The sequence below is a fragment of the Aythya fuligula genome, chromosome Z, assembly GCF_009819795.1.
Source record: "Aythya fuligula isolate bAytFul2 chromosome Z, bAytFul2.pri, whole genome shotgun sequence".
NCBI classification, from domain to species: Eukaryota; Metazoa; Chordata; class Aves; order Anseriformes; family Anatidae; genus Aythya; species Aythya fuligula.
The window spans coordinates 20,309,064-20,336,439 of NC_045593.1; the positions used below are offsets into that span (position 1 = coordinate 20,309,064).

At 39.0% G+C, this 27,376-nt stretch overlaps 1 protein-coding gene across 1 annotated transcript; it reads left to right on the forward strand.

The window, feature by feature from the left end:
• The first annotated feature begins 11,382 nt into the window (after window positions 1–11,382).
• RAB3C (RAB3C, member RAS oncogene family) lies at window positions 11,383–20,306 on the forward strand. The gene is made up of 3 exons (XM_032205608.1): window positions 11,383–11,426; window positions 19,253–19,480; window positions 20,115–20,306. Exons 1-3 carry the CDS (start codon window positions 11,388–11,390, stop codon window positions 20,304–20,306), a joined length of 459 nt encoding a protein of 152 aa, XP_032061499.1. The 5' UTR covers window positions 11,383–11,387.
• Window positions 20,307–27,376: the final 7,070 nt, after the last annotated feature.

A 27,376-nucleotide genomic window follows, 5' to 3' on the forward strand; every position in this document is an offset into this window, starting at 1 on the left:
TTGTGTTGTATTTCTAACTAGATGAGAATAATAATGTAATAAACATGTACAGCTGAAAGTAAATCCTTTCTTATGAATGCACCTAATCCAAGAACAGAGAGAATCATTCATAAAATAGAAAAAAATAAATAAATCATCAGGCCCAAATGTAAACTAATTCAAATTCAAATGTAAACTAATCAGAACATCTTAGTAGATGATTTTGAAACTGTCTATGCCATGGAGACTTTTGTTTTACTTCTGCTATGCAAAGCTTTATTAACTAACATAACATACAACATTTTCTAGAATGTTGCATTTTCTTGAAGGAATGTTTGGACTGAAGTTATATGAACTGGCAGAATGCCATCTGTGCATGTTACCTGCAGAACAATTGCAAATTATATTAACAAATCCACAGGAAGATTGCAATTTGTTGATAGTGCAACATTAATTCTCATTTCTCTGCATTTTGATATAGTAACCAGAAATGTAGGAAAAAGCTCCTGATATATATATATATATATATATCAGTATACATGTATATATATAATACATACTATATGTAGTATAGTGTTACAATTATAGAAATAGTTTCTGTTGGCTCAGAAAGTGTAAAAGTAGGTGCTGCTTCAGGAATTAATTGACCTTTTTATTTTTATTTTTGTCCTTATTTGATAAGTATCTCTCTTTTACTGGAGCATATTAATCACCATTTTTGAATACTATAGTTTTATTAATTTCCTCAAGATTTTCTTTTCCTCCTCCCAACTGCTGTTTCCTCCCTTACACCCCTCAAATTGGCAACAATTAAAACCTAAGATAAAAATATTATCACATTTTACAGAAAAGGAAGAGGAAGCAAAGAGAATTCCTTGAAGCTACATAATATATCAGCAGTAAAAGCAGAACAAAAACCTACTTTCAAATAAATTTCCAGACGACATTTATTCTTCCAGATTATAAGCTTGGTATTTTGATTACACTTGTCAGAGTTAAATGTGTGTGATGTTAAAACACCACCGAAGCACGTTCAAATGGAGAAACATGTAAGTGACTTTGCTGGGAGTTTCACTGTAAAAATGGCCATGGCAGTATAAAGGGTCCTTCCCTAAGGACTCTATGTATAAACTCCTCCTTGCTGGAGGTTTCTGATGCTGAGTAGAGCAGTAACTTGTGTGAGTGCTCATTATAAGCTTTAGTTGGAAATGGGCCAGCTCTACGCAATGACTTAAAATGACACAATTATTTTTTAAATTAATGGACTACAGACTAACTATGGACTCTGTGGTCAACTGCCAATCTTTCCTTGGTGCCTTATCATAGAATTATAAAGGTTTGAAAAGACCTCCAAGATCATCTGGTTCAACCATCAGCTTACTACCAATGTCGCCCACTAAACCATGTCCCTAAGCACCATGATCAACCTCTCCTTAAACTCCCTCAAGGATGGTGCCTCTACCACCTCCCCGGCCAACCCATTCCAGTGCCTGACTGCTCTTTCTGAGAAGAAATGTCTCCTCATTTCCAGCCTGAAACTCCCCTGGAGCAACTTGAGGCCATTCCTTCTAGTCCTGTCGCTAGTTATGTGTGAGATGAGGCCAACCCCAAGCTCCCCACACCTTCCTTTCAGGGAGCTGTAGAGAGCAATAAGAGGAGGCTCTTTGAGACTCCTCTTCTCCAGACTAAACAACCCCAGTTCCCTCAGCTGCTCCCCATAGGACTTGTGTTCCAGGCCCTTCACCAGCTTCGTAGCCCTTCTCTGGACATGCTCCAGGGCCTCCATGTCCGTCTTGTAGTGAGGGGCCCAAAAGTGAAAAGTACTCAAGGTGCAGCCTCACCAGAACTGAGTACAGGGGGACAATCACCGCCCTGGTCCTGCTGGCTATGCTATTCCTGATACAAGCCAGGATGCCATTGGCCTTCTTGGCCACCTGGGCACACTGCCAGCTCATCTTCAGGCGACCATCAACCAACACCACAAGATCTTTTTCCTCTGCACATCTTTCCAGCCACTCTACCCCAGGCCTGTAGCATTGTATAGGGTTGTTGTGGCCAAAGTACAGGACCTGGCACTTAGCCATGTTGAACCTCATCCCACTGGCCTCTGCCCATTGACCCAACCTGTCCAGGTCCCTCTGCAGGACCTTCCTACCCTCTGGCAGATCGACAATTCCCCCCCAGCTTGTTGTTGTCTGCAAAGGTACTGTACACTCAATTCCCTCATCCAAATCATCAGTAAAGATATTAAAGAGGATGGGCCCCAAAGCTGACCCCTGAGGAACACCAGTGGATACCAGTCACCAGCTGGATTTAACTGTGTTCACCACTACTCTTTGGTCTCAGCCGTCCAGCCCTTTTTTAACCCAGCAAAGTATGTACCTATTTAAGCCATGGGCTGCCAGCTTCTCCAGAAGAATACTGTGGGAGATTGTGTCAAAGGCCTTGCTGAAGTCTAGGTAGACTTCAGCCTTTCAACAGCCTGTCAACAGCCTTTATGCAGAATTGGTTCTCTTGCACAACATTCATCCACTGTATCCCATCTTTCTCTGCTGCCAGGCTTGTTTTCTACGTATTTTTCTATGTTTTGTAGCACTTGGAATAGAGATACATAAACAACCTGATTCATTTCATGAACACTTGCTCTGCACCCTAAAACCTGCATGCCAATTGAGCGTGCCCCTGGGATTCACAGGAAAATGCACTAAACCATATAACTATGGCTGAACTCTCCCTTAGGTTCAAATGTTCACATTCATTTGTTATTTTGGCAAGGTGTACAATTTTGCAATGAGCACAAGCAACAGAAACAGACATTCAAAATATGGACATACTCACAGAGGACGCAACTCCCCAGTGCTTTTCAAAACAAGTTTAAGAGACAATGGCACATAATAAAGGTGAGTTTCTCCGAAACAAGTAGAAAGCTCTCTTTTAATAGCAAATATTGGAGGGACTACTACCAGCTTCCAGGCACGATAACATACTATATACAAAACAAGGAAGAATTCAAGTACGCAAATGTGGCGTAACACAGGGGAAGATAATATCTCATTAATCATGTTTGGAAGCTGCTGACCACTCAACCTTTGTTGAAAAAAAATACTATCTACCTTTAGAGATTCCAAATTATGTTTACAAAATTGATGTGACATTTAAGACCAAGTTAGAGCACCTTCCTTGGATCTGAATTTCAGCCTAAGGTCTCAGACCTGAGAGAAGGTGGATACCTCTTAACTGAAAGGTAATGAGATCGATCTACAGCAGATCAGCTTCTCACAGAATTACATCCTTATGTTTAAGCATTGGAGGTTTATTCTTCATCTCCCCGATGAAACAGGATTGATGTCTGAGTAGGCCTGGTGATTGGTGTTTTAAGTACCGAGGCAGAATAGAAAATCAAGTAATGATTCTTTTTCTTCCTGAGTCATGCATAGCTAAGGGACCCAAAAATAGCTGTTAGGTTGTTTCCTGCCACAGTAGCCTCTTCTAGCACAGCTGCACAGTATTCATGGGAAGTACTTGATAAAATCACCATGATATCATTAGCAGCAACTGTGTTTCTATCTTGAAATGCTTATTAGACGACAAAAAGCAAGCAAACTTAAATTATATTAGAGCTATATGTGAATATACTTACTTCCTGAAGCTTTTTTACATTTTTGGCTGAAATATATGCAATATGATTACAAGCACTTCTTTTAACTAGATGTTTCTTTTTCCCATTTTTTTTTTCTTCATTCTACAGTTGTAGCAGAAACTTTCAAAAGGAAATTAGTGAACTGCAAAAGATCTGTGAACTGTAGCAGTATCGGTCATTTGCATTAATTATTGGAAGCTTTATTGGAAGCAACATCATACAGAGGAAAGGCAGACAAGTCAGATGCAAAATGAATGACAGCACACCCACAGAAGTTCCATTTTATGGGTTCCAAGTGTGTATATCTGATAAAATCAGTTAAGATTATTTCTTCAACCAACCAGCCAGGAGCAGAAAAATAATCAGCCCACTTGGTCTGAGAGCCTAAAACCCATTGTCTTTGCCTGCTGCTTCCCTTAGCTTTTCTGCAGAACTTCAGCTGAATTCATTACATAATGTTTGCTGCTATGCTGTTTTAAAAAACATTTTGGCAAAACACACATAATTTGACAGTAAGAACTCTCTGAGAAATCCTACCAGAGCAGTAGCCTCAGAACCTCTTTCTCTAGGTCTGACACCTGACTGATCTGGCTGTTGTCACTTGTGAGCCATCAATGTCATCTAATGACTGTCCAGAACTGTGATGTGATACATTATGTATCTGAGAAAACTGGATTTTGTTTGCTATGCTTAAGAATTTCCATGGTTGATGGAAACTAAAAGTATGTTCTTTTATCTTTTAAGAGCTTTCTCTCATCTAGGACTTATCTTGAAACAAATGGTATGGAGGAATGAATGGACAGTTAAAGAACCATTCTTCTGAAATACAAAAAGCTTAGGATAATGAAATTTTGCCATGAATAGAAAGCTTGTTGCAAAAACATTACATAAGAAATACATGTATATTATAACCTAACCATCACGATGAGTATATGCACTGCTTTGGTGTTCCTCTTTAATGGTATGCAGACTCACCATAAAGCCCTTGCTCAGGACACATCTCAGTGGATGTTTTTAAGATTTACAAAGTTTGAACCAAAGACTGCGTTGAAAGACTAAAAGTACTCCCACCTTCATCTCCAAGTGGCAGCTTGTCCCTTGCCTGCAAATGTCTCTGGACATGTAGATGCACAGCAATGAGAGTGCTCAGACTTGGTGGTGACTGGAGTCAGAGGTTAAGAGGCTTCTTTCTGTGGCCCCAGGACAAAGGCTCTTACCTGTATGAAACTCCTGTTTGATCTTCATGGACCAGGGTGAGCTTACTGGAGACACAGAAGTGTGCTATACAATAAAAAATGAAAAATACAGTGCAAGTTTTCCCTTTTGTCTTTTCCAACAAGACCACTGAGTGCAGCACATGAGAATGCAGGAAACGTGACAGCATATCTGGTGCTGTGACCCAGTAGCCATGGCAACTGCAGTGCAAAGACAGATTACCCCAGTGCTCATTTCCATTGGCAGCAGAACTGCAGTTATTTATGCTGGTCCCTTAGCCACAGAATGAAAAGCTGCGTTTCAGTTCTGTGTTGCAGTTTTAGTGGCTGCAAAGTTTAACACAGAACAGATTGATTGTACCTTTTATACTGACAAACAGAAGAAAAAGAAATTTCACTGACTGGAACAATTTACTTATCCTTCATTGTAATGCTGACCTGTCAATTCTCATGTGCTGAGGATCAGACCTGCTTTTTCAGCCACCGCTTTTTTCATTCCCTACTGAGGCACCTCCAGTTCATGCATCAGCAGTGTGCTGTCATGTGGCCTGACGTGCGAGTCTTGTCTGTTGGGATTTTAGGGACTTGCAGAATCTGCCAAGGTCACCAAATCAGGCATCTATACAGTGGTGAAGCATCTTAATCTGTTGCAAATATAACAACTGCCATCTTACATGTATACTACTTGACAAGGTTCTGTTTAGTTTACCTGTCTTCTAGTGTAACTAGAAGTCCCTACAGACTTTTTACAGTTGGTGTGCATCTGAGATCTGTAATTGAGGCAGATTTTAAACGTTAAAAACTCTGAGTTTTTAAAACTCAGTTAAAATAAAAACATTCCTGATATCTTTTGCTAACATTTTCACATTTCACAAGCATAAGCCAAACTTGCAAAAATGATAGATTAAGTCAAAGTGAACATCATCTATTGTTTTGTGAAGACCCATGTCTCTCTCTCTTTTTTTTTTCCTTTTCTCTGCATCCAAAGTCCAAACCCAGGATAAGTCAAACAGCATGCCTGAGTAAAAGAAATACTGTGTTTGAAAAGGTCAGGTGAAAACAGAAAGCTGTTTGACATTAAGGAAGAGAAAATGAGAAAAAAAACATTGTTAAGATCTACAGATACTTCAAAATGACTGCCATTTTGTACCTACCAGGAAACTATTTTCTTAAATCACAAAGTGAAAGGATTTGTATTTAGATCTAAAAATGAGAGGTGAACGCATATTACTAGTTAACTCTCTTTTCCTTATTTCTTTCCCTCTTAGCATAGGTTTCTCCTACTTCTGATTCTTACTTATTAATTTTATAGGATGGCCTAGACTTAGAAAGCACAGAAAACATTTGCTTCCAATGCATGAATTGAACTTGTGAAACAAAAGTTGTATTACATTTATATTTTCTTTAGTTACATGGGCTTTTAGTGAGGAATTGAGAAACAGCATTGTTAACAATGTGTCCATCATTCCAGAATTCACTCATCCAAAACAACTCAGTTTGATACAAACCAGCTGTCTCCTGATGCCATTGTTAATACAAGATGTCTTTTATTTAGTATGCAGTTCTGAAAGTTATTTCTTATCTTCTGCGTACTATAAAATTAGTGTTTAAAGGGAAAAAAAAACAACTGTTATGAAAACAGAAAAACATACTAAAATAACGTTGTTCTACAACTAAATAAGTCAGATTTATTATACTAGCCAACTCACAGACAGCTTGCTAATTGTAGGTTAGCTTTTGTGATGACTTAAGTTATATGAACGATTATGTGCCATCACAATAAGAACATTATAGAAACATTCTATAGTGTAAATTACTAAATAATAACTTTTTGGTGTATTCCATGATACAGCCTTTGTTATGAAAAAAAATATTCATTCTTGTGAGTGTTAGCAAGTGCAAAAGAAGCAGTCATTGAAAATATTAATTATCATTAATATCTACTTTTTCAGTATTTTCTTAGATTAGCAGCACTCCTGATTAAAAGAATTAGGTATTTTACTAAACTGGGTCCTTCGTATGTTAGCATCTTGTGAAAACAGCTAGTTTACAGTAATTATGCACAAAAGAGAGCTTTAAGCACACCATGTTCCAACCATGTTAACATGTTGTAAAACAGTGATCAGTAATCAATAGAAATTCCAGCCCCACAAAAACAATGCTCTGTGGACAAAGTATCCAAGAATATTGTCAAGACATATTACTGGATTGGCATGTCTGAGGAAGAAAATGTTAGTTGTGTATAGCACTAGACTATTTAATTCTGGCCCATTTCTTTCCCATGTCATCTGCAGAAGTCTCTGAAGGAGTCAAAAAGAAGAGTTCAAAGTTAATAATAATAAGCAAAACCTGAGTAATTTTTTTTTAAAAAAAGGTATCATCTCTGCAACCACATGGTTGCAACCTCTGCAACATCATCTCTGCAACCAATTCCAGCACTATTTCTTAAGCTTTTATCCCTTTTAAAAATGAAAGAAACAGAAGACTATCGTTTATGTAGAGATGCTGTTTAACTTTTTGAGTTTTCATAAGAATAAAATAAGATAACCTAATACTTTGAAGGAGCACATATGAAAACCTAAAAAATAATCCTGCTTTATCTTGATAAGCTTCCTGTACAGAAATTTTAGGTGTGAGATTGTGTGGAGACTTCAATGGTATGATAAATGCCAATATAACAAAAAGATGTGGAAGATCTTTGTCTTGGGATGCATCTAGGAACTGAGCATCATTTAACTCTTGTAATTTCTAACACAGTATCTGCAGTAAATCCACTTATAAAGTTCAATAGAATTTAGAGTATCTGCTTTCTAAATTCTATAATCAAAAGCTTCTCTGAATATTTGAATCTACTGCTTCAAGTATCTATTCAGCTAAGATTTAAAAGGCCACTCCCAAATAAGAACTGCTTTATGGAAAGCTACAGTTCGTGATATTCAAGACTGTATAATGTGTTTATACTTTTTGAAAAACAAAACAAACATAATGTGCTCTGTTTTCAGAGGGAAATGGGTTGCTATCCAATATTTTTTTTTGGTATGTATTCACCTAAAATCAATAGAGAGAATAAAACTCACACATAAAAAATCCAGCTCGTAACACATTCATACATGCACACACACAGAGGCTTAAAATGTAAGCACTGAACAAATTCATGATGTTTTCATACCCACAGTGACAGAAAGAGAAACATGAAGTGTTTTGCACAGGACAGAAGACTCAGATGAGAACAAGCATAACAGAATACATTATGGTTTTGGAAGAAAGACCTAAAACACCACATCACCACTTAATTCCTCTTTTCATGTTATAATTAAGTAGTTTTGGATATCTGTCAATGAAATTAAAAACCTGCAATGAAAAAATAAAATTACTTTTCATTTTATGAAAAAAAATGAACATAGTTTCATTTTTCATGAATTACTTTCATTTTATGAAAATAGAACGTCTTATATACACTTTAGTCCGTACTCCTATCTTCTTTATACAATTTGCGTATGTCACAACTCCTGCAGGTGATTTACTTTAAGCAGCATATACCACACACACAGCAGTGCGAGGTGCAGAGACAGACTGGCTTCCACACCACCTTGGCCACCCCACCCGCCTTCTTCTCTGTCCTGGTGGCATCCAGCCTGGGGCAAACATCCCAAACTGCTTGCCTTCACTGCTCACACCTACGTTTCATCTTCACTGCTTCATCAGGGGGGAACAAACCAAATCTTAAATCCGAATACAACACTGATCATACACTTTCCTACCTGTTTGGGACCTGTAAGATTGGGCTTATAACCAAGGACTAGAGGATACGGATATGGGAAAAAAAAAAAAAAAAAAAAAAAAAGGCCGAGAAAGATGCTTAGAACATCTTGGACAACAGAGACAGGCCCGGGGGCAGATGCAAAAGGCGTGCTGCTTTTTTGGCGAGGTCTCGGACGGCCTCGGTACCACCGCACGTGCCACCACGGCGGCGCGACCGTTCCTCAAAGCCCTGCTGCGAACCAAACCCAAGCCAAGAATGACAGCGTGAGCACGGAGAGCAGAAAACGGCGGCGAGGAGCCCCGGGGGCTGACCCTGCCCGGCGCAGGGGCCGCAGCGTCGAAGCCCGGCGCAGGCGGCCGCGGGTCGGTGCCGCCCGCACCGCCGGCCCCTGCCGCACGGCACGGGAGCGCTGCCCGCCCGGCCGAGCCTTCCCCGGCAGCCGCTCCGGGGCCCCCTCCCCGCTCTCCACCTCCTCACGCAGCATGGTGGGAGTTGTAGTCCTTCCCCTCCGGCACGCCGGCGGCGGGCGCTGGGGAGCGGTGCGGAGGGGACTACATCTCCCGGAGGGGTGCCGGGGGGAGAGGGATGGAGGGGCGGTGCGAAGGGAGGAGCGGGGACAGCTCCGGTGCTGATCGCGGGGCGGGCTCGCCGGCAGAGCCCGGGCGGGCGGCGGGCGGGAGCGGCAGCGGCAGCGGGGCGAGCTGCGGCCGCGCCCGGCCATGAGGCACGAAGCGCCCGTGCAGGTCGGTGGGGACGGGGGGCGGCGGGCGCAGCGCGGCCGGGAGGGGCGGGTAGCAGCGGGCAAGGGTCCCCGGGGGGCGTGTGGGGACCCCCGTGGGGACGGGGGAGCCGGCAGCCCGCTGTGGGGCGGGGGGCTCGCTGCGACCCCCGTCCCGCTACCCCGGGAGGGAAGGAGGGCAGCGGGGCTTCGCACCCCGCCAGTGTCCACGTGTGGGTGTCGGGTCTCGGTGGGGTGAGCACACGGGGCCCCGCCGACACCCTTCGTGCCCCTCGACGTCGGTGGCGGCTCCTCGTGTGGGTGCTGGGTTTTGAGGATGGGGTGTTTTGGGATCCTGTCTGGGAGTGCGGGACGTCGGCGAGGTGTCCCCTCCGCCGGTTTGCTCCAGGAGCAGTTATCCACCTGCACCAGGAGAAGGTGGCTCGGTGTGAGGGCTGGGAGCAGCAAAGAGGTGGCCCCTTTTCAACCATTTGGCATAAGGGAAAGCATAGTGCCCCGTGAGACACAAATCATGTAGGGGCACTGGTGACACTGCGTGCGTCTTTGGGCAGTTTCTGGGTAGTTGCTTCAAAACAGTTTACACTGTGTGGCCAGCCATGCGCCAGCTATTTCTTAGGGCTCCTTTCACGATGTCTTGCAGGGGCTCTGGGGGCCCCAGGCTACACGCTCGAACACATGACTGTTTTTTAACAGAAGATCAGTCATGTTGCTGGTGGATTGGTAACAATCAATCCCACTGTTTTTGTACAATGCAAAGAGCACTTTCGCAGTCAGCAGTGATTTAAGTTATGAACTGCAGCCCTGTTAGCTAATATTTTTCATGCTGGATATCTGCTCTGGCAGTAATAGAATATCAGCTTGAAGGGAGGATCTGCAAGCTCTTCAATATGCATGCTCAAAAAGACGTCTGAAACCTTAAGTTACGCAGATGTGGCATTGGGTTTCTGTGACTTTGGACAGAGAATGATCGTCTCATAAATCTTTTGCAGAGCAATTGCTTGGATGTCACATGCTGAAACCTTTCAACCAAAGCGGTGCACTAGAAATAAGCCACTCTTCAGTAAAAATGTCTTTCAGTTTTCTGGTTGAAGAACAGCAATAATTAGGGTGCTAGGCATTTAAATGCCTAGTTCTGCATGCTCCATGCATGTGTTGGGAATATTTGTTTAGCATTTGCCTTTTATTTACACATGCTTATTGAGATATCAAAGTTATGTTTAGCAGGCATTGGCTTTGGAGAGTCTTTCATAAAAAGCAGATTTTGCTAGTAAAGGATGAAAAATACAGATTGGTCACTTGCATTTGACGTTTGACAGGTGTTGAATGCACTGGCACTGTTACATACTTGTGGAAACAAGATGATGGGACATTAAAATAAAATCTGAGGAAAGTAATGTCTAGTTAGAAAAATATATGTACTTGACATATATCAGAAAACTGCTGCTTGTTTTTTATATCTGATTATCAGTACAAATTGAATTATTGTTTAATGTAATTGAATAAAAGTCAGCAGAAGGCAGAGCTTTAGTATAAAAAGAGACAGCAAAGAGCTTTAAAGACACAAAAACTATAAACTCCACTTTTTCACAACTGGTGATACAGCCAAGCGATGTCTATTTTTTAACATATTGGATCCAAAATTATAATAAAAAATCTGGATTTTTCCAAGACATGAAAATGCAGCCTGGTAGATAAGGTTTGATTTCCTTTTGTAGTTTCTTTTTTTTTTTTTTTTTCTTGTGCTTGCACCATTCCCTGTGTATTTGCATATTTTTCTTATTAAATATTTGAACAAAACAATATTTTATTTTGGGGTCTTCTTTCTAACCATCTTCTCTTTTTCCCACATTGGGCCGGTATGGTTGGTCCTTGTTCAAATATGGTTTAGAACTAGCAGAACTAGTTGCCTGATTTCTTTCTTATGGCTATCTGATTTCCTATTACATGAAACAAGTGTAGTTGCTTGTTTGTACACAACAGCTTTATGGAACAGTCTGTTCTAGAGCTAACATCTCTCTGAATTGTAGAGCAACAGAACAAGTGACCAAGCACATGTCTTTTGATCATGATGAAAACAAGTCAGAGGAATGTGTAAGCATCATTTTTTCCATTTCCATAAATCAATAATTAAAAAGAAAACTAAGTTAAAATTTTTTAAAAGGATAAGAAAAAGGGCCCATACAGTGGCAGTCTTCCTATGCTTATGAATCCTTTGTTTGAATCTCAAGCTCATGCAATTTCTCTGTGGATGAGAAAGGCCAAAAATTATAAAAGACACGGCTTAAACAGTTCTGTCAGAGAGGGAGTTACCCAGTGCAAAAACTGGCTATTGTAAACTGCCAGATATTACTGGATCTGGGTCAGAGTTTGTGACTTCTTTTAATCTCTAGTTGTATTTTTAAAGGAAAGTTGTAAATCTGAACAGCACTCATGGTGACGGAGAAGGCTTTGTTTTAAGAGTCAAAAGCAGTGAACTTGATTTATTTAGTTATTTTTCTTTCTGTGAAACACAGATGTGTGTATGGTTTCTGTGTGTTCTTTTAATAACTGGTCTGAATTACTTGAAATGTCTGTGCATCTCTCAGCAGTTTCCCCTAGGGTCTTGACGGTAGTCTGAAAAATGAAAATTCAATGGGAAATTCTCTGTTATTCTCCCATCAATTCACTCTCTCCAAGCTTCACTCTTTTTCTGCTTGTACCATGCACATTTTCCAAATCCCTGCACTTTGCAAAAATCAAAAAGTTGGAATGTGGTTTGGATAACCTGTTCTTAGCATTTATCACAGCATATGGGCATTACTGGTGACAGTTTGTAGAAATTTCCAGAACTCTGCAGACTCTCTTTCACTTGCTGGGGCAAATAATTTCACAGGTCACTAATGCCATAGAGGTAAGGGAATAACAGGGAATGGTAAATAATCTGTAAAGACAATATAAGCATTTCTGATGCTTTGCCAAGGAAATAAATGAGAACATTTTCTTCTGATTTTTCTGTATCCGTTTGTCACTACGTATGGTTATGCCCAGAGAGAAATGGTTTATAACAGATACATCCAAACATGATGGACAAAAGCAACAGCAAGCAAAAAGGGCATTTCCAGATATTTAAGAGGTTAGAAAAATATGATGAAAAAAGCCAAGCCAGAGGTATTAGATGCAGAATTTATCAAGCCAATTCATCTCTATCACTTAGCAGAATTATTAGATTATTCTTGGTTCAAACTAGATGTACTGGCCTATACCAAGCCATTGAGTCCAGAGAGCAAACTTTTTAACCAAAGCACCCTTTTGTTAACTGATCAATCTGCATTTGGAGCCAGTAGTCCTCTTCCTGTCACTAACCCTACTTGGAGGCGTACTGTTGAAGCTTACTCCTTTTCAGGTTAGATATTTTCTAATCTCTATCTCAAAGACACACAGGACCACTTTATATACATTTTGTCTCAATGATCAGTGTCTGCTCCAGGACACATCCATCTGAATAGTTCTCATCCCCAAATGTTTACTCCAGGTTACTATCTAGAGAAACCAGCACACACTTTACTTTTTTTTTTTTTTTTTTTTTTTTTTTTTTTTTTTTTTAACATACATTTCACTCATAGTCTAAGGTCTTCATTCATTTGGTCTTCCCCGTAACCCTTTTCTATATTTTCCTTTTTAAAGTCAGCTTTCATAAACACGTTTGATGACAATTGTTGCTAATGGCATCTCACTAATGCCTTAGACAGGGGCATTAGTATTTCTCTTCTTCTTTTGGCCTGATGCAGCTGCTTTACCGATTTAGAAAATGCACAGTCTCTGTTACATCTCATGGCCCAAAGTGCTGCACTTGATCAGGCTAATGGCAGAGGGCTGTAGCCATCTACTCTCCTCATTCTCTTTCTTACTCCCTGGTAAATCACCATTTATTTTGACTGGAATATCTTGCCTGATGCATCTTCTATTTATTCTTTTCAGAGCTGTACCATTTTGGTGACTTCTTGACATCCTGTGTTAGACTAACACACCTAGGACTTTATTTCTGTTTTTGCCAGTATTTGAAGTATTTTGAGCGAGTGGGAATTGGAAATATCTTTCTGAAGCAACTCTTTTCTTGAAGATGGTAAACTTAGGTTAAGGAAGGATGGCTGAGTAATGGAAAATAGCTGAGTAATGCCGTAGCTCACCACAAGTACATGTAGATCACCAGAATTCATGTGCTAGAACTTTGCCAGAACCATTCTTTATGGTACATCGCATTCTGCTGTTCTGGGCAGCTGCCAGCACTGTGGCCACATTCATGCTGATATGAAGTAAGTAGAGCTTCTCTAAAATGTTTTAGATTCTCATCTCCGTATATATTCTCCCAATATTCCCTAACTTGGAATTTTTTATTATTATGTCACTTATAATAAAGCGTTGCATTTTTAATTACACCTTTCAGATTAAGTATGTTATGCTTACAAATATTTGTGAATATAACCTCATGATACCTTGCAGCAGATAAGCTTCTCCTGATGCTGCCAAGTACATTGGCTGACAAGATGTGCTCTGCAGATGGCTGGCTATCTGTGATTCCAAATAAGTGATCGGTGCTTTGTCCACTGAACTCTGTTAAGACTTATTAATTGGCCAGTTAAAAATTAGATGTTGAGGGTGATCCACAAGGCTTTGCGAGAATTAGGTAGAAAGAAGACATTTTCCCTAGAATTCCCTTTGATCTTTTCCTTTAAGATGTGCCAGTTATTATTATTTTTTAAAAGAAGAAAAAGTAGTTGTGGAAGACACAAAGGAATGAACCTTAGTGTTTTCAATCCCAGCTTTTCTTCTGGCATCCTCTTTTCCAGGGGCAATTAATTCTGCATAGACATCCAGAGTGGAGCACGTATATAAGTTAAAACTGAAGTGATGTGCAGGCCAGGGAGGTCATGGCAAATTGCCCTGCTTAAGTGAAAAAGCTGTTCAAATTAATTCTGTCAAAGGAAAAGGTCCTCTAAGGCCATAAAGAGAAACATAGCCAAGTGTTTCATTATTATCATGAAGGCTTTTTTTGATTTTTTTTTTCTCAGCCCTGCCCTGTTTTAATCTGTTCTTTTGGGATCAAGGAAGCAGCTGAACATGAGACTTGCAAACTACCTGTGCCTGGTAAAGAGAACTCTGCTTGATGATTAAAATTGTCTATGCCAATAAATGATATTAATTTAAGGAGCTGAAAGTTGTGCTGTTGTGGTGGTTTCACCCATTTGGACAACCGCTCTCTTACGCCCTCTCCTTATGGACAAGGGGTAGAAAACACCCTGGAAAAGACTCAAAGTTTGAGGTAAGGACAGGGAGATTGCTCACCAATTACTCTCATGGGCAAAACAGGCTCATAGTAGGGAGATTAATGCATTTTATTGCCTATTGCTACCAGAACAGAGCAGAGAGAAACTAAAAGCAAACCATAAACACCTTTCCCCATCCATCCTTTTTTTACCTGCTCCCCTCCAAAGGGCACAGGGGAACAGGGAATGGGGGCTGTGGTCAGTCCCTGATGCTTCATCTCTTCTGCTCCTTCACAGTCCCTCTCTGCCCCTGATCCCCACGGGGTCCCTCCCACGGGATGCTGTCCTTCCCAAAATGCGGGGGCTGCCCACAGGCAGCAGCTCTTCAAGACCTGCTCCCACATAGCTCCATACCACTGGGTCCATCCCCCAGGAGCAAACTGCTCCAGCACGGGTCCCCCACTGGTGGGCAGCAGCTCCCCCCAGACCCCATGCTCCTGCGTGGGCTCCTCTCCACGGGCTGCAGCTCCGGCCCGGGGCCTGCTCCTGCGGGGGCTCTCCATGGGCCGCAGCCTCCTCCAGGCCACATCCACCTGCTCCACCAGGGGCTTCTGCACGGGCTGCAGCGTGGAGATCTGCTCCATGTGGGACTCATGGGCTGCAGGGGGACAACCTGCTCCACCAGAGACCTGTCCACAGTCTTTAGGGGAACTGCTGCTGCCTGCCTGGAGCACCTCCTGCCCTCCTGCTGCACTGACCCGGGTGGCTGCAGGGCTGCTTCTCACTCTTCTCTATCTCCCAGATGCTGTTCCCCAGCAGTATTTCCCACCCCCTCCCCCCTTTCTTAAATCTGTTCTCACGAAGGCACAACCAGCATCACTTACTGGCTCTTCTCTAGCCATCAGCGGGTCCCTTTTTGAGTCACCTGGAGCTGGCTCTCAACTGATGTGAACAGCTGCTGGGCTCTGCTCACAGAGACCCCCACTATAGCTCCCTGCTAACAATACCCAATACAGTTGTAAGCGGAGAAGCACACAAAGCCATCCCTTTTTTGTTCTTTGGCCATATTCAAGATGGGGACTTACCTTCTCCCTGGTTTTGGTAAGGATAGCATGTGATATCTCCTGACTATAGGTTTTCTGACCTTTGTCTTGCGCTTATTGTTCCCCATGGGCTTTTAGGTCTTTCTTGAGTCCACTAGGAGGTGGCCTGAGGCTGCCTTTGGTGCTAATGTCATGTTGGCTGTAGAGATCTGAGTAGGGACTTACTCTAAAGAAAAATGGTTATGCAATGGAAATGGAAATATCCTCTTTCTCTTTAATTTTACTTAAAAAGGACAAATTTTAACTGAAGAGATAACTCACTGTGTTTTACTGAAAGTGTTGCTTCTTTAATATAGCCATTTTATCATTTCAGATGAGAAGTTTGTCAAATTAAAGGTAAAGTTTTTGCTTTCTTGGAAACAGAATATAAGTGAGGTTGGCGTGTTTATTTGGCTTCTGTCAGTGTATGCACTATTTAATTAACAGGCCTGAGTATGGCAATCCTGCTGCTTGTCTCCAACATTGTTTCCAAAGGAGTAACATAACATCAGCATCAGCTTTTTCACATTTCTTTGCTGAATGCCTATATAGTACACAAATGTCTACACAAGTCCTGTCAGGAGTGAACTGACATATTAATACATGGAAATGTCTAGAGTACACTCCATACTTGAAGACAGCAGTTTGCATTTGAGAAGAAGAAGCACTGCAGGGGTATTTACAAAGCCCAAGAAGACGAAGGATCTAGGTTTCCCTTCAAGAAAAATAGAGACTCCTCTAGAATTTCATTTACAGTGGGTGCCTGATGCAGGTGATGTGAATTGTACTCTAAGAAATCTGTCCACGTGCTTTCTATAAAGTGAATGAGCTTTGGGAATATGATTTTAGGAAGTAATGGCAAAGCATTAGCACCAGTGCTGAGTTTGATGTCTCTTCAGGCCAGTGCAGACACTAGTACTTCTCTACAACTCACCTGTGTTTTGGACACAGGAAAGGAGCACTACAGCTGTTCTCAGGAGACTGCCTCTCTATACTGAAGTTAGTCCCTGAATATTTTGAATTATTATCAGTAACTTAGTCCTCTCCTGATTTCCCAGATGGAAGGTAGAGAAACTAGGCCTTTCCCATGCCTTCTGTGTGCCTTCTGCATCTTATAATAGGCAGAAATATTCTTATATCTGAAATAAAAGTTGGCTGCATTTCCATGTTCAACTTGCCCATAATTCTGCCTGTGGTACTGTAGATAATGAATCCTTAAATTCAAGGCATTGAAAAGATGTTGCTTTTTATTTTTTAATAATTTTTAAAGAACTTTTAAGAAAACTATCACATGGGTAATGCACATAAACACATTAATTTAGAGGAGCACTGAATTTCTTTGCGGGGAAGGACTGTGTTTAAAAGCATCAACAAGAAACATCTTCTTACTCAAGAAGGCTACATAATGTACAAGCTTTGGTGGGACTATTATTAGCATCCAGGTCTCCAGATTCCTCTGCTCACTGAATCATACTGTTTCTGAAGTGTGAAGCATTGAAGTACATAGTGATGAAATATAAGGCACATGAGTCTGGGGCCAGCAAGCTAAAATCTCTCTTCGTAAGCCTTAAGCAAGCTGAAGAAATTACATGGGAGACTTCTTAGGAGATAAAACCAAGAAACAAAATCATTCTTCTTCTTAGAAGTGGTAGCTATGGTCTTAGCTACTGCATTATGGAGGGAAGCCAGCAAGGCAGCAGAACAGGCTGTTGGCAAAAGTGTGAAGGCTACACTGGCATCCCCAGCCACTGCACAGTCTTCGATCTGCCAGATTTCATTGACTTGTTGTTGGAAGTCTTATGTAATATCAGTGCTCTGTTCTTTACTACTTTATAGCCTGTTGTGATTAGACTAGTTTAAACATATTTTGATTTTCTTTTTCATATGTTCTGGATGAAATATCACCATATAGTTTTAGTATAAGGGAGAGTAGTAAAGGTGAAAAAGATTTTTTTTCTGTCTTTCACTATAGAAAAGGACGAAATATTACTGATGCATACACTTGGAATATATTTTTTTCTAAAACCTTCTTTGTTGCATGTCTGTGAAAGAAGAGAATAAATATTAAAGACAATGCAAACACAGGATAGAAACAGGTAGATACCCAAGACCACATTTAGTCAAGAATTTTAGTCACAACCAAATAAAAATCAAATGTTCAGTACTGCATTATTTATGAAATATAAATCTTATACCAAATTTCCTGTTAAAAGCTTGCTACTTTCATTGTTTCCTTCAGAAATTTTTGTCCCCACTTCTAATATGCCTCTCCAGTAGCCCAAAGAAGCTGGCATACTGTACTATGAGACAGCAGAATTGACTCAGAAAATGTAAGCAGTAATTGAAATGCTGCTGAGAAGGTGGGTTACAGCCCTTACCCTTCTGCAAGGTCCAGGTTCCAGCTGTCCTCTCAGACTGCCCAAATGCGCTCTGCAACATCTATCTTAGAAAACGTGGATGTGGGCTGCTTTTCCAAAAATCTTTATGGTAGTCTATGCTGTTGGTCTTTATGAAATCAGTGTGTAAATGTAATACCCTTAGTATTGCCAAAATGCAAGAATTTAAAATCCTGCAAGACCTCAAAAGTACTTCAGATTTTTCTTAGAAAGTGTATGAAATGAAACACTACCTAGTTCTGAGGTTGTTACTTTTGCCATCTGCTTTTTGAGCTTTCCAAGTAAAATAGTGGTTGAGTTTTCAAGTTAACCTCTGCAACCCTCCTGAAAGCCAAAGGCATACAATTTATAAACGGATCCTGTGATCTTTGAAGTCTCTAAGGAAGATAAGCTTGATATTTAGCAGTATTCAGTTTTTGTAATCTGTGTTTATTCAGATGCTTTATATGGATTAGAAGCCTTATTTTAAGGACTTAAATTTGAAAACATTGGCAATTGTCATTTATGATTATCTTGCACCAACATTGCAAATTCCAAAACTGTGTATGATCCGGGAACTGAAAAAAATTAAGACCTTATTTTCGAGGTCTCAATTCATTATATGATGGTATGGTAACTGAAAGCTACTAATAGCAAATGCTGTAGGCTGTAGGCAATACAAAAGGCTGTAGATATTACAAAACACTGTAGCATATTTACAGTAAAATAAATTGTTCAAGAATTGTATCAGATATGAAACAGATTAAGCTTTTGCTTGTTACTATACCTCCTATGTCATAACTCACCAGTGATCTCTGATTTCTTCCTTGTACATATTAAGAAAAGTATCTTTGCCTATATTTTCACCATTTATTTCATTCATCACATTTTCTGGATGTAGATATTTTTAACCATGTACTCAAGAGCTGTCCTAGATTTTTAGAAGGATTTTTCTTTTTTCAGTACCAGTCACTGGTGATGTTTACCTTTGATACATCCTCTTTTGCAACTGCAACTATTACCATGATTACAAGAAATAGGTACCCAAGACCACATTTAGTCAAGAACTTAAAGTCGTTACATAGAAATTACTTAAACCTCTGTGAAATTCTTCAGTTCCTATATGTCTGTTACCAAAATTCCAATAAAATCTAAATGTTTCCAGTTTTATGTGATTCAAGGGACAGTAAATTATTTCTTTTTGTTTTGAATTACAGATGGCATCTGCTCAAGATTCCAGATATGGCCAGAAAGATACATCTGACCAGAACTTTGATTACATGTTCAAACTGCTCATCATTGGCAACAGCAGTGTTGGGAAAACCTCGTTTTTGTTCCGATATGCTGATGACTCCTTTACTTCTGCATTTGTAAGCACAGTCGGGATCGATTTCAAAGTAAAAACAGTTTTCAAAAATGAAAAAAGAATTAAGCTACAGATTTGGGTAAGCCAAGGATAATAGTTCTATAAGTTTGATAGATAACATTTAAGCTGCTGTGGGTTTCCACTGAATGTCATAACCTTTGTATACATATATGGCAGAATAATGAAAAAGAAATTATTTCCTGCATCATTTTGCTGTCTAGAATATTAGAACATGGACAGATTTTTAAGGTATTCCAAGTACAGCAGAGTATGTATTCTGAAATAAATTCCAATAAGAAAACGCACAGGATGACATATATCGATAATCTGTGCAGCCAGGTATAAACTACTGTGCAATATATAGTTTATTGAAAGTGATTCATATTATTACAGATTATTTTGAAGTACCAGTTATGATCTTTTTCCCGACCAAAAGTAAAAATTCATTTAGGAGAAATGATAATGGATGCATAACAGAAGGCATATTTTTTAATTCTGTCATCTACCTTTGTCATCCTGATCACCTGAAACCTCTTCCTTCTTCTGCTGAGGAAGCAAACGTGGAAGGTGAGAGTATAACAGCTGTGTTGTCCCAAAGTACAAAAACTCATGTCCTTTGCCTGCACCTCATGTATGGTACAAAAATGCCAAACTGGAAGAGTTGTGATGCCAGAGAACAGGTGTTCTTCTTTTCTGCAAACGTTTCTCAACAGGAAAGGATAGCCAAAAAGATCTTTATGCAGCAGCTATATCATATCTCCTCATTCTTGGGTGATGGTGATACCCAGCTAGAGGGATTGATAGCAGAGCTTTTAACAATGTTGGACCTGGAGTTAAAATTTGAGGTTTGTGCCATCTTCCTTGGGTATTTGAAGATTTTGAGCAATGTTTCTTTTTCAAGATAACAGCCTAATTAACTAAGATTTTCTGTGCATGAATACAAGTCATTAAAAAATGTATTTAATGATGGGCAGCCAATAGATCTGGTGAAACATCGGGTCAAACAGGACTACATGTAAACTAACCCATTTTAAATGACAGATAAAATTAATTTCTTTTTAATATGGCACAGGTTCCCAGCAATCTCATTTCTTACGAGAAGACTGTGATTAGTAAGGTAAAAACTAAGGTGAATTTCCTAGTTTCCTAGGAAATGTATCTCATTCATGTCATCTCAGGTAGGCTATAGTCCTTGTTATCTCAAATGATTTGTTGTTCTGTGCCCTCTAGGTATTGGAACTCAGACTCCTTACTTCTCAACTTCTCTACCTTTTTAAGCTCAGATACTTGCTGTTATCAAGAGCATAATAGATAGTGCTGCACAGTAGTTAACTGTGTATCATGTGCATGTTTTCACTGCAATAACATGCTTGTTTCATTGTAACAATTTAACGATGGTGATCACATAATAATTCACATTGACATTACCTTATTATTTTTTGATAATGGAACAATAAAATTGTGTTCACATTATAGTCCTTACAGGGTTCTTCTTTTAATTACCAAGTAGCCTCTATGGTAGATTTTATCGTTCATGTGTCTTCTAGCAAAAGCAGCAACATCAGTTTATGATGTTATATTAATGTGATTGCTTTGACACAAGAATATTTCCCATAATGTGTTTTCATGCCAGACTACCAATATGTGCTTGGCTTGAAGCAGTCCATTAATCTAAATGTGTCCAGGGCTATCCATGGCATAGAGAGGATGTAGCAGCTGTATTCTTGCCAGCTGGAATAAACTTCCAGTTCTAGTCGAACGGACATTTGGATAGTCTTTGTATGGCAGCAACACCATCTGAACTGCAATGTTCTGCATACAGGAGAATTCTTGCCTGAAAAAAACTTTCAAGTGAAATGTGTGAAACAAGTAAAAGGTTTCTGTGTCCCACAGGGAGGAGGGAGCAGAGGCTCAGGGTATGGAAAGGACCTTCATGAAGACACCTCTCAGGACATAGGGTTAAGGGAACAAGACTTCAGGTCTTACTTTCATTCTAAAGCTTTTTACTCCAGCCAGCACTGCTTCTTGGTTTTGTGTTTGTTTGTTTGTTTTTATTTTTTTTTTTACGTTTGTTTTTCCCATTGCAATTTTAATGCCAATTCATAAAAGCCTTGTGATTGCCAAATAAATTGAAATTACAACAGCTCACTATTGCTGTTCACACTTTTTAGACGGAAAATTAAGTATTAGAATATTATGTTGCAGTTACACTTTCTAGAATAAATCTATTGACTGTTGCACCCCTGGGTCCTTAAATAAAATCGGTTAAATATCTCAGCAATCTATTCCAGTGCACAAAATCTGAAATAGAGAACTATCACCCCATCTTGTAAGTTGTATCAATAGCTATATCATTCTAACTATACAATATCTGTATATGTAACACCTCTCTATATTAAACTTTATTATTTATCTTTGATTTTGCAAATAATTTTCTAAAATGAATTGTTGTGCAATATCCATTTCCATTTCAAACTGCATTTGTAAAAGACCATTTATATTACATAAATATAAAAATAAATGAATGTGAGCACGATTTAATGTTAATTCTGAATAGAAACATGAATGAGCTAATAATGTTTCCTTCAGAATCACTGGCAAAGTATTTAGTTACATAATGTGATAAACAACGTTCAATAAATGTGAAATAAAACATTCTTAAAAAAATATCACAAGTTTGAATAGTCAGAAGAAACTTAAAATGAAGTGCAAGTTTAAATCATATTCTGAAGGATGAGATCAGAGCTGAAATATTTTGCCAGATACTATGGTGAGGAAATACACTCAGTGCTGCTGTTCTGCTATCTTTGTGTGGCAGTAAAATGCAGAAATGTATAAATCGTGATGCAGTTAAAGTCACTAAAATTCCCTATCTAGAGACACAGATGATCCGTTGTGTTTTCAGTTACAATTTTACACATTCTCTACTTGGGTAGACATTTAAACTTCATGCTTCACATGCATTTCAGCACTATCTTTTGTGTGCATTCTTTTGGAGCTTGGAGTATCAATTTTCTCAGAATAAAATTCTAATATGCTTTTTAGTGAAAGGTAAAAGTTTGTTTGACAGCATTGACACTCAAGGAAACAGAGTAATTATTCCTTAATAATTTTACTGTTCGATTATTACAGATGAAATAGCAAGGGTTAACAGGTTGAGGTAGGTGCTGTCTTACATAATGAGATGCCCTATGGGTTATTTCTTTGTTTGAGATTTTTTCTTGCTTTGAGGCAATAGTGCCCTATTCTTGGATTCAAAGAACCTGAATTGAATTGTCTTCTTTTATTTTTAAAGTCAGGGAGGATGTGGTTCTCTCTAGGTACTTATCTTTATTGCTTTGTGGTATGGTCAGAGAGAGCCTGCTGGGAGCTCTGTAAGGTTTTTTGCCTTCTAAACCAAATACTTTCTTTCCATGATATTTCTTACTTGAACTGGGAGAGGTTTTAGAGTTAAAGTGTTGTATTCATTAATGATAGCACATTATTTATTACTGTCATAAGCTGGCCCTGAAATTTTGTTTCACAGCAAGTTATAAATGTGCACACACTGATACGAACATTACAAAGACAGAATATTAACAGGATTGGTACACTGTTAAGGAGAGAAATACATAAAAGATGCATTTTACCTAAAAAGGTATTGATTTCTCAACAGAAACGGTAAGAAATTTTCCACAAGAATTTTGTTTATGTGTACCACATATGTGCATAGAGTAAAAGTCCATGAGAGAACTCTAGGATGTTTTACAGTGTCAAGTAATAAAGAGTAATATATTTTTTTCCACTTGGTTTCAACTACTAATGTGAAAGAGATGGACTGGAAGGCTGTAAGATTCTTTCTTTTCAAGCTTTTAGCTTTCAAGTTGTGTTGAATGAAAAAGAAAAGGCATGTCAATACCTATACTTACAAACATACACTATGAAGAAAATGAATGGAAGCTCAAGAGGTGCGCATTGGAAAATAAATAAATAAATAAATAAAAATTTACAAAGTTTAACCTTATAAATCTATCACTGCATTTACTGTACAATTTACCACACAACTCTGATGCCCTAAAGGTTTACATTACTTTTATAAACACTATAGACTGGTTAATAAAAATAACAGAATGCACAAGGTTATAGAGATTTATAGAGGTAAATTTGGGCAATATAATTTGTCAAAATAAAATATTTGAATAGGAACAAAAAGGTTTATTCTTAGAAAATAGAAAATAATGAAGGCAGATCACTCCATTGATTTAACTGACAATGCATCCATGCCACATCTTTAATTGCTGTTTAAAATTTACTTGGGCGGAACTGTCAGTGATTTCTAACTGACTTGAGTATAAATTTTGTTTGAGGAATCAAGCATCAAGTTTTCCCTCTTTAAGCTGTTTATTTTACTTTCTAAGTACATTCATACAGTGTTTATATAGTTTGATCTGACTGCAGCAGTTCAGTGCAAATATCAAACAAGAACACTTCATTACTTTTTGCTGCTTAGACGGCTTTTCCTGGGGACTAGATACAATGATCACACAAATAAAAGATATCCTCCTACAGAAGTTGGTATGAAAGCTGCTTGTGCCAGCATACCCTTCCTAGAATTGTATGTGACAGTTTCATTAGATATCCCATATGTTTCTGCTTTCATGTCAATTGTCACATCAATTCTATAAATTGCCGTAGGTCTTAGGGACTAGGGAGGACCTAGGGACTAGGAACTAGGTGAGGACTAGATTTTATAATCTGAATGAGGAAATCCAACTTCATCATTCAATAATTAAAACTCTAGTAGTTCAAAAAAAAAAAAATTAACATAAAGCAACTTTTTTTGTTTTGTTTTGTTTTTGTTTTTATCATAACAAGCTACCTGGCAGTGCTCTGGCAATGAAAAGAGGTTCAGTTAAAATGAGAATAATATATTTTGTGTGTCAGAGGGTCTGTGGAAACAGGAGTATGAATGAAAATTTCCTTGATATTGGAGTACTTCAGGGGAATCCTATGCTAACTTGCAAGTGTGGAGGCAGTACAATATTCCAGAAATATCCTTGTAACGTTGGCTAAGGCTACAGTGTCAGTGCAACAGTCACTGAATTCATTGGTTCAGATGAAAGGTGTTGAAAGTTGAAGATACAGAAGTCTGTTATGGAGTTGAGAATAGGGTGTGGAAATAGAGGATAGTGAATGTAACAAATGTCTCATCACAGGAATTTCCAGAGCCTGATTTTTTTTCTCATCTGAGTATTTTTAATTGTTCTGACAACCCCACCACAGTTTATTTCGTGATTCTGTTCCCAGGTGCTGGTGACAGTTTTGCTGCTGCTTAAAATACACAGCTTTTTTATATAAGGATAGTAAAACTATATTGAAAATGAGATTTTTGTCCTCTCAGAACAAAAATTAAATGTGTATCCAGTCATATACTAGGCAGCAAGTGATTTGAAGACAGCAATATAGAAGGCTGATAACTGCAGGGGGTTGGGATTTCTCTGGATTCATCTGTACTAGTAAATTAAACATACTGAGATTGTCCTTTGTCACTGAGTCCAGCTGGCATGGAATAGCTTTTGTTCACACGTTTAAACTCTTTAAGTCCCTGAAAGAGGATGGCTCCATCCAGACTTTATCTTGGGAATGGTCTCTGGCCTCGTCTAACTTCTGAGCCTTGCCCAGGAACTGTTTGGCAGAGTGCTAGCAAACCTGGGCCAAAACCATGGCAGAAAACATGCTGACAGTTTCACAGTATAGACAAGTTCCATAGCCTAGCAATGCTCCCTGGCACAAGCTAATTTGCTGCTTGAGGTGTAGGCTGAAAAGGGCAGCAGCTCTAGCCAGCCTTCAGTTAGTCTGACCTGTCTGCAGGGATAAGTGATACAAAGTGCTCACAAATGCTAATCTGTTAGAGGGCTCCCAAGGAACTATTCCTGGGCAAAGGCGGTTAATCAGTAGCATGGCTGTGATGGCAGAAGGCAAACTCTTTCTGGGCCTTCCCTGTTAGCTGAAACAAGTAGAAATGCAGAACAGTTTTTGTCATGGTTTAAGCTGACTGCTGACAACTGAATGTTATGCAAGCTGTGGTTGGATATTGTTATCCTAAAATATTCCCCTTCTCCTCCTTCATTTACTTCTCTCTTTTCTAGATTATACGTATCTTTGAAGAGCCATGAAAACTATTTAACTGAAAGTTTCATAGTAGAATCCTTTCTTCCTTCCTTCCTTCCTTCCTTCCTTCCTTTCTTTCTTTCTTTCTTTCTTTCTTTCTTTCTTTCTTTCTTTCTTTCTTTCTTTCTTTCTTTCTTTCTTTCCTTCTTTCCTTCTTTCCTTCTTTCCTTCTTTCCTTCTTTCCTTCTTTCCTTCTTTCTTCCTTCCTTCCTTCCTTCCTTCCTTCCTTCCTTCCTTCCTTCCTTCCTTCCTTCCTTCCTTCCTTCCTTCCTTCCTTCCTTCCTTCCTTCCTTACTTCTTTCCTTTCTTTCCTTTCTCTCTTTCTCTCTTTCTTCCTTCCTTCTTTCCTTCCTTCCTTCCTTCCTTCCTTCTTTCCTTCCTTCCTTCCTTCCTTCCTTCCTTCCTTCCTTCCTTCCTTCCTTCCTTCCTTCCTTCCTTCCTTCCTTCCTTCCTTCCTTCCTTCCTTCCTTTCTTCCTTTCTTTCTTTCTTTCTTTCTTTTCTTTCTTTCTTTCTTTCTTTCTTTCTTTCTTTCTTTCTTTCTTTCTTTCTTTCTTTCTTTCTTTCTTTCTTTCTCTTTCTTTCTTTCTCTTTCTTTTTCTTTCTTTCTTTCTTTCTTTCTTTCTTTCTTTCTTTCTTTCTTTCTTTCTTTCTTTCTTTCTTTCTTTCTTTCCTTCCTTCCTTCTTTCTCTTTCTTTCTTTCTTCCTTCCTTCCTTCCTTCCTTTCCTTCTTTCCTTCTTTCCTTCTTTCCTTCTTTCTTTCCTTCTTTCTTTCCTTCTTTCTTTCTTTTTCTTTCTTTCTTTTTCTTTCTTTCTTTCTTTCTTTCTTTCTTTCTTTCTTTCTTTCTTTCTTTCTTTCTTTCTTTCTTTCTTTCTTTCTTTCTTTTTCTCCCTTCCTCCCTTCCTTCCTCCCTTCCCTCCTCCCTTCCCTCCTCCCTTCCTCCCTTTTCCTTTTCCTTTTCCTTTTCCGTTTCCTTTTCCTTTTCCTTTTCCTTTTCCTTTTCCTTTTCCTTTTCCTTTTCCTTTTCCTTTTCCTTTTTCATGCTGCTGTATTGTTTCATTCAGTGCTTCCTATGTCTCCATCAAGAACGCTTCAATTTCTGTGCAAGTCATATTTGGTACACTTTATTTCTTTGAAGTATTGTTATTCATTAATAATTATTTTTCCATTTCTTATTGTTGTTGTAGTGGTTTTTAAACACCTGGGGTTTTCAGCAATAGATGCTAAGGATTTATACAGCCAAGGAAAGCTGTGTACAGTTGTAGTACAGACAGAACCCATGTGTACAGATCTCAGTAAGAAGTTCATCCTTACATAGGTTGGGAACCTCAGTTACATCTAAAAGTTCTATGTTTTCATTAATTCAAGGATTTTTAATGCTCTCTTTACTTTTCCATGTTTATTTTGTATTCTCTTTATTGTACCTGTTCTGTTTATGTTAAAGCTATGCCCGAGGATCCAAGTCAGATTAGGTTTAGATTGTTTTAGGTAAATAACCAAGAAGAAACAAACAAACAAACAAACAACAACAACAACAAAAAAACTCAAATAGCTTACAGGCAGCCAGTCAAGTGGGAATGAACTGGGAATGGGAAATAGCGAAAGCAGATATTTGTCAGGGAAAAAAAAAACAAAAACAAAAACACACACACACAAAAAAACCTGCTTACCTAAAAGCAGACAAGAGAGCTTGACTTCTCTAAACTTAGCAGATGCAAGTAATTTATATAATTTATATATAACTTTATTTAATTTATAATTTAAAAATATTTATAGTTTAAGATCATCACAGCAAAAGCAAATACAAGCAGAGATTGAAAAGATAC

Bases quoted from the DNA above. Each gene is read 5' to 3' on its own strand.
- RAB3C (XM_032205608.1), top strand. From the start codon at position 11,388: ATGTCTTTTGATCATGATGAAAACAAGTCAGAGGAATGT. The intron at 11,427-19,252 runs GTAAGCATCATT...TTTGAATTACAG, and splicing joins AAAACAAGTCAGAGGAATGT to ATGGCATCTGCTCAAGATTC. The intron at 19,481-20,114 runs GTAAGCCAAGGA...GTTTCTCAACAG, and splicing joins GAATTAAGCTACAGATTTGG to GAAAGGATAGCCAAAAAGAT.